Genomic DNA, 7175 nt, shown 5'->3' with positions numbered 1-7175 from the left:
CTCGGATGAGAGGTGAAACGTCTTCAAGCAACTTAAAGAAGTCCAGACGCTTTTCTTTCCAAGCTCCTTTGACTTCATAACATATTACTCACAGTTAAATTAAGAGGGGACGGCAGTAAAAACTCCGGACCTGAGACATCATCAAGTACGCTGATGTTCCAATTGTACAAATCATGAGTCCGTGCTCACGTTCTCGGCACGTCCGGTCTCGCTGAGAATGCGAGTACGCAGCTTAGCTCGTTGCAACATAGCAACTGCCTCAACGCTACCCGAAATTGAACCTCCCCCACCCTCATTCAGATCTGGCGTTTGGAACTATTTTGGTTTTCATGTGACGTATGACCCTGAAGGTAAGCGCGTCATGGACAAAAGTAAAACAGCATGTTGGATGTGCCACGCAATGCTCAATTGGTGGGAACTAGTGCGTTTGCGCAGTTAGCTCGTTAACGTGTTGCACAGGGCAATCCGCTGTAACTTGTTAACGGAGATTTGCCGTGTTGTGGCGTTAACGTCATTTCAGATTAACGCTGACAGCACTAGTGGGAACACAACGAGTATGACTGCACATTTACTCCGACATCATCCTGATGCTAAGTCAAGTGGAAGCAGACAAAAACAACAAGCAGCATGCTACAAACTTTACCCGAGTCATTTAGACAGCCGTTAGCACAGGATTCTCCTTATGGGGACCTGATATGTTTAATATGCTGCTGAGAATATAGCCCAGAAGAAGCTATAGTATAGCTTTTATTTTGGAAAGAGACGTTTCTCTGTAATAAACTCTCTTTTCCAAAGATGAGGGATTTCTCCATCAGATAGATTTTTTTATTTTTTTTATTTTGTTGTTTCAGCAACATTAAATTTAAAAACTGTACTTTTGAGTTAAAATATATATTTATAATTTTAATAAATGACCAATTAAAAAGCCATGAACATTTTTTGTATCGAAAAAATATTGAACCAAACCGTGAATTTTGTGTATCGTTGCAGCCCTAGTAATTAGAGACAGGATGCAAGGCTCCTCACAGCAGCAGAGGTATAAAAGCAGGTCTCTAATAATCAAATTAAGCAACTCAATCAGAGCAGTGTCACGGAGAGAGGGTCAGTTATCACGCACAGCGAGTCCAGACGTGCGAATTAATTATGTGAACATCGTTTTGAACGTAATTTTTTCTACACTGTATAATTAGATTGTCCTGGATGAATAGGAGTTATTTCATCAAATACAATTAAATGCATGTAATGAATAAAATGACACCGGGCATAAAATCATCTCTTATTCCGATTTAATTAGCACCAGTTCAGTAGACTCGCTCTGGCTGCTGGTTGCATTCATTCCACTCTGACAGGGAGGATTTCCATGCAATTATGATATGTAAATCAGTGATGAAATGAAATCACTCTGAGGCTGGGAAATGTCTTGTAAAGTTATTATAAAGTTCTTCTGTCTGTCATAAAGACCTGGAATAATTATTGTTACGTGTTGCTGCTGCGGCTCAGAGCCTCCGTGGCTGCAGTTCCTCTGACGTCCACTAGATGATCAGAAGTCTGACGTCAATGAGAAAACATCCATCTCACCTCCACCCACAACACAAAGTCCTCACAGTTCATCCCCCAATTTACACAAGTTCACAAAATCCGTTCACAGCTAATTTAAGTGAACAGAACAAAATATTATTGCTTCTTTCAGTTAATCCTGCGGCTTTACGCATGAGCTGGAGTCTCTGAAAGGTGTTTTTTCTGGGTGGTGTCACACAAGGCACAATCGCAGGTCCTCGAGTGGTTTGAATGCTTTTCCACACGCCTCCCTCCTTACTACTCATCTCCACTCCCTGATTCACTCCCTGTCCTCCATCTGTCCTCCTCTCTTTCATTTTTCATTATCGGCTCCTCAAACACTTCTTTTCTTTTAAGTGAGTAACTGTAGGACTTCATGATGGCCGCCGCAGTGTTTTGCAGTTATTGGCATGTTCTTCTATTTTTGTTGTTTTATGGTGGTCAGCTGGTCGGTGTGTCGCTGCCAACCGGGGAAAGAATAAAAACAAGAACCAATATTTTAAGACCAAATATAATTGCATAAACTAATCTGAATGAAAAACATAACTCCTGTGTTTAATCCGGTTCCATGGTTCTTCCATTGGAGATGCTTCTGTCTAGACTCCAGTAGGGCTGGGCGATATGGCCTAAAATCCATATCGCGGTATAATTTGAAGCACGTGTGGTAACAATATATATCGTGATATATTCTTTTCTTCTGTATAACGTATTTTCCACACTATAAGGACTTAAAATCCTTTAATTTTCTCAAAAATCGAGAGTGTTCCTTATGTATGAATTCTGGTTGTGCTTACTGACCTCGAACTGATTTTGGCTGCAGAAATCTGTTAAAAATGTTTTAGTGTAACTTTGGTAAGCCGCCCTGCTTGATGGATCGTCAGAGCATTACGGCTGCCGTAGTGAGGAGCTTCACGGAGTAATCTGGGTCCAAAACTCCGTCAACTTCAGGTCCCAAAGTCAAACGAACACAGAGTTAAAAACGGTCCAAATTCTTTCATCTTTAATTAAATCATCAGCGTTGCTGCTTTATCAGGTGTAACAATTAAGTTTAACATCCATGAAAACAGAATTTATTAAATTTAACGGAGTTAGAAGTTAATAGGAAGTTAGCTCGCTAGCTTCCACCTAAACATGACATACCATGTTCTGACTGAGATTTTTGAAACGAATTCAAACGTACAGCTCTGCTACCACTTCCAACATAAATGAAGACAGAAAACTAAACAGCAGTGGGTTTGCAGGGTTACTGAAGTTGGACTACCTGGTATATAATGTTGTGCTACGTGATTGCTAGCGACACAGCTATGTTAGCATAACATTAGCACAGTGAAGCTGGAGGATGAAGCCAACTTTTTTCCACTCGATAAAAGTTAACGTGACGGATTCTGGTGGTTTGGGACAAATGCAATCGCATAGCAGGATGCTGTACACGGGCCAAACTTCAGCCAGGAGAACAACTGAGATTATTCATCCACAATACGAGGTTAGTTATTAATATACTGCAACAACACGGGAACAGAGCAGCTGCGAGAGAATTCAGCATTAATGAATCGATGTTACGGAAGTGGAGGAAGCGCAGTTTTTGGCTTTCCCCACATTTCAAAAGTGCTTCACCTCTTTGCTATGACTGTCGCCCGCCATAATTTGCAGATGATAATGGTTGTAGCTGCTGCGATGCTTTTGACATCATCAACATGCGCTATTGCAATAGAGCGGTATAGTCAAAATCTCTGTCGTTGGCCAAATTTATATCGTTTCTATCGCCCACCCCTAACTTGTAGTCTCTTTTACTTTGGTCGTTCCTCTGCAGCGATGTGTATTTGTACTGTTGTAAAAGCTGAAATATCCCCTACTCCCTAAACGGGGTTACTGTAGGATTACAAGCTGGATGCTTGAAAGAATCTGCCTTACAATTCCTCGCATCGGTTTGGTCCAATCAGCACAATCCAGTGGTGACCATTTTTAAACAGCTGGAAGCAAATGTTTGTGGAAAAACAGAATTTAATAAGCCTGCAGTGGCGATGCTGTACGAATTCACAATACAAAAGCTGCATGAATCATATCCCTGGCTGTTAGCTTACTGCCCTTCAGAGGCTCATTGATGCTGAGTACCTGTTTGCTGCAGGAACTCGGGGTAGGTGCAAGGATTGGCCATGTGATTGGCTCTTTCTGTCTTCCTGTTTCCACTGCGGGATCAGGAGGACTCGTGAGCTGGCATTTTGTTGAGTCTCATCATGCTCTTCACTGATATTGTAACTAGAGATGGACTGATCTGATATTACGTATCGGTATCGGTCCGATACTGACGTAAATTACTGGATCGGATATCGGAGAGAAATAAAACATGCAATTTGATCCATTAAATATCAAAAAAGCACCTCACAAAACTTGCGACACGGCGTAACTCGGATCATAACCGTAGCACGTTGAAGCAGTAGCAGTGGTATCGTGCCATCTCTAATTGTAACAGTGGTGCTTGTTGTAAGTAGTTTTGAGAAGTTTCTGCCCTGGTGAGGATATTTGTGAGCCTGACAGCGGTCAGGACTGATTCTGGTCAGTACATGAATCGTTCCTGCAGTGAGAAATGGCTCGATGGTGACGGTTCAGACATGTCTTTGAGGCTGTCAGGGAAATGTACGCGGGGACTCTAAACTACCTAAACTAAAGGTGCTTAATGCTGCCTTTTCTGGAACTTTTCTGCTTCTCCTTCAGACTTCCTGTCCCGCCTCCACCATGAGTGACATCTACGAGTCCGCAGCCAACTCTCTGGGCTTGTTCAGCAGTCCCTGTCTCACCAAAGTGGAGCTCAGACTCACCTGTAAAGGGATCTCAGACCGGGACGCTCTGTCCAAACCCGACCCCTGCATTGTGCTCAACATGCAGTCCCACGGACAGTGGATGGAGGTAGGTGACCATGACAACCGCAGTGGTTTGTAATGGTTTTAATGGTGCGTTGTGCTGTTGTTTTGTACCTGTTTGCTAAAGCTTCAGATTGTTTTCGCATTAGTTTGGGGGTTTGTTTGAGTTTGAGATGCTGCGTCTCAAAAATCTCTTCACACATCAGCCAGTTCCTCAGCTGAGGTTGGAGAACGATTTCGAGTTTGGCTTCAGGGTGAAGGTGAAGGTTGTTGCCTAGCAGCCGTCTCACAGTGAAGTAGTGAGGAACAGGTCGTCCATTTGTCCACGTTCACAGGCTGTCACCGTTTCTGTGACATTAGGAAGTAAAGCTCACGTCTGCGGCTTCTGTGCACACAAAGAGGGGGATGTGTTACCATAGCAACCAAGAACCCAGCGCATTAAAAGAAGTGGTGATCGTTGTAAACCACGATCTCTATTCAAACCTGACCCTCTAGTTTATTTTAAAAGTTCATGTTAGCGCCTAAACATAAAACAATCATACATTTTAAAATAATAATAAGCAATTATGTGTGGAAAAAATAAATAAATTATGAAAATGTAAATAGTTGCTCTAAAGTTTTGGCTCATTTTTTGTCGGGAGACTAAAAAAAACATAAAAAGAAACATCAAATAAAAACATTGTGTTCATGTTACATATGCTGTCTGATGAAGTTTATAATTTAGAAAGCCACGAGGATGTTTCGGTCCTGTTCGGTGGGCAGACTCTCGGACCTCAGTGAGCTCGCAGGCTTTCTGCTTTGGAAACACTTGTTAGGATTGGGAGTGAGGATATCTAACACCTGAGGGTCATTAGTCGGAAGCAGGAATAGTAAAAATGACTCCGAGATGAAGAAGCTGTGTGCAGGAACACGAGGGCATTTTCCCTCTTTCGTTCTGCTCGTCGTTGCTGTGGCCGGTTTGTGTCCAGCAGAGATGAGTGGATATTAGCATCTGTGTGGATTTTGTCCTCGCACATTATCCTCTTTAATGTCAGTGCTGCTGATTAAAGGCACATCGGTCCGGCTGCTCAGCTCCGAGTGCCTGCAGCGGGAAGCTCCGACAGGTTAGACCACCTTTTGTTTCTGCGCCTTCAGGCTGTGCTGAGCTCAAAGCCTGAAGCCTCGCTGAGTGCGTCCTGTAGGAGTCTTTAACGGTCTGAAAAGTGCCGAGAGGTGAACGAGCAGCAGCTGAGAAATAAACAAAGCGAGCCGCGAGGAACGAGAGTCAAATAAAGAGCCGCGTATGAGAAACTCACCAGCCTCTTTGTTGTCTTCCTCTGTGCTTTCTACTCGCTTCTTTTTAAGTCAAGTCTGATCATTCAGCACATCTTCAAACAGCAGAGGTTGGACCAACGTGCTCTCTGGGCACGCTCATTTGCATCCCAGCGCTCCGAGAATCCAGTTTGAGTACACAGAATTACCATAAAACAAGAAATAAAAAAATGTGAAACACAGCAGTAAGAACATTAAAGATAAGAATAACCACACAACAAAATTAAACCAAAATAAAAAACAAACAGTTAAAAACATCTGGAGTGAAGCGATCCACCTCAGACCTGAGGCCGGTCTTTAAAATGCTCTGTTGGTGATGTGAGAGTAACAGCAGCGAAGGACTGCTGGCCTTTGGCTTTTAGGAGAGAAGACAGAAGTGAGAGAAGCTGTTGGGACGCCGACCTCACAATAGACTTAAGAACAAATGACAGCGTTTTGAAATCGATCTATTTTCAAAGGCCCGTGCAGGACAGAGTTTTACGTGCAGCAAGCAAGCTGTCCTTCACAGCATCACTGACCTAAAATCAAGCAGCTGTCCATGAAAAGACTCAACCACAGGTTGGACGTATGTGGAGGGAGGATGCTGAACCTCGGTGAGGGTGAAGGTTTGGGGAGCTGAACAAAATAACTGCAGTGAACTTACCACATTTGTGTGGAGCGGGTGGAGTGCTGAGCTGCACCACTGTTACGTTATCCTTCGGTTTGCACTTTTAAACACAGACTGCATCACACAGACACAGGTGGATGCTCATCAGTGCTTACCAATGCTAGACTCAGACTTCCTGACATGCTGTTACTACAGTTATTACTGCAGTTATAACAGGTTGTCAATAATTTAATTCTCCACCTTTTAGTGCACATGTGGCCACTTCTGGTTCACACAGCTCACACAGCAAGATGGCGCTTCCTGTATCAGTGTGTGGCATCATGGTCCATGACTTTTATGGAGGTTTCGTAAACGACATCATGGACACGTTCTGACTGGGATATAACCACCGGTCACGAGGGGAAGATGTGATTGGTTGGCGAGTGGTTGCTGGCGATCGCTGGCTCAAGGGGAAGTAAAATAAAAGTCAAATATGTTGGTTGAAGAGCTGAGGCCCAACTTTTACTTTGAAGGTGACCTGTGTCCTGTTTCCTGTTTGTGTTGCCCGTGTCATGGTGGACAGAGTGTCTGCAGAGAGTTTGCTTTAAGTATGTGTGTTCCATGAAATCTACGGGCATCCGCACCCATAACAGGTACGTTTTCTCCAACCAGTCAGAATATACAGTTTTCCCCAAACGATGGCTGCCAGACACGTGACATCACTTCCTGTAATGTCAAAAACCATGACTTGATCTCTCGAATTCAACTGCAGACCCGACAGTTTCCTCCTGAGTGGTTATGGAGTGGATGAAAACGGATGTTCCCCTCATTCGAATGTAGAGCCACCTGCAAACGGTGTGTGT

The 7175-nt window shown here is 43.5% G+C and overlaps 1 protein-coding gene across 1 annotated transcript in view; it reads left to right on the top strand.

The window, feature by feature from the left end:
- cpne4a (copine IVa) overlaps positions 1–7175 on the top strand; it is a 102755-nt gene that overhangs the window by 13970 nt on the left and 81610 nt on the right. Inside the window, exon 2 of the mRNA XM_005744196.1 lies at positions 4270–4461. Coding sequence (XP_005744253.1) covers positions 4291–4461 — 171 coding nt within the window. The 5' untranslated portion in view covers positions 4270–4290. The remainder of the gene's footprint in view (positions 1–4269; positions 4462–7175) is intronic.

This window comes from Pundamilia nyererei, unplaced genomic scaffold, assembly GCF_000239375.1.
Source record: "Pundamilia nyererei isolate P.nyererei 1_Seehausen unplaced genomic scaffold, PunNye1.0 scaffold00139, whole genome shotgun sequence".
Classification (NCBI taxonomy): domain Eukaryota; kingdom Metazoa; phylum Chordata; class Actinopteri; order Cichliformes; family Cichlidae; genus Pundamilia; species Pundamilia nyererei.
This window is presented reverse-complemented; position numbering and strand designations above follow the sequence as displayed.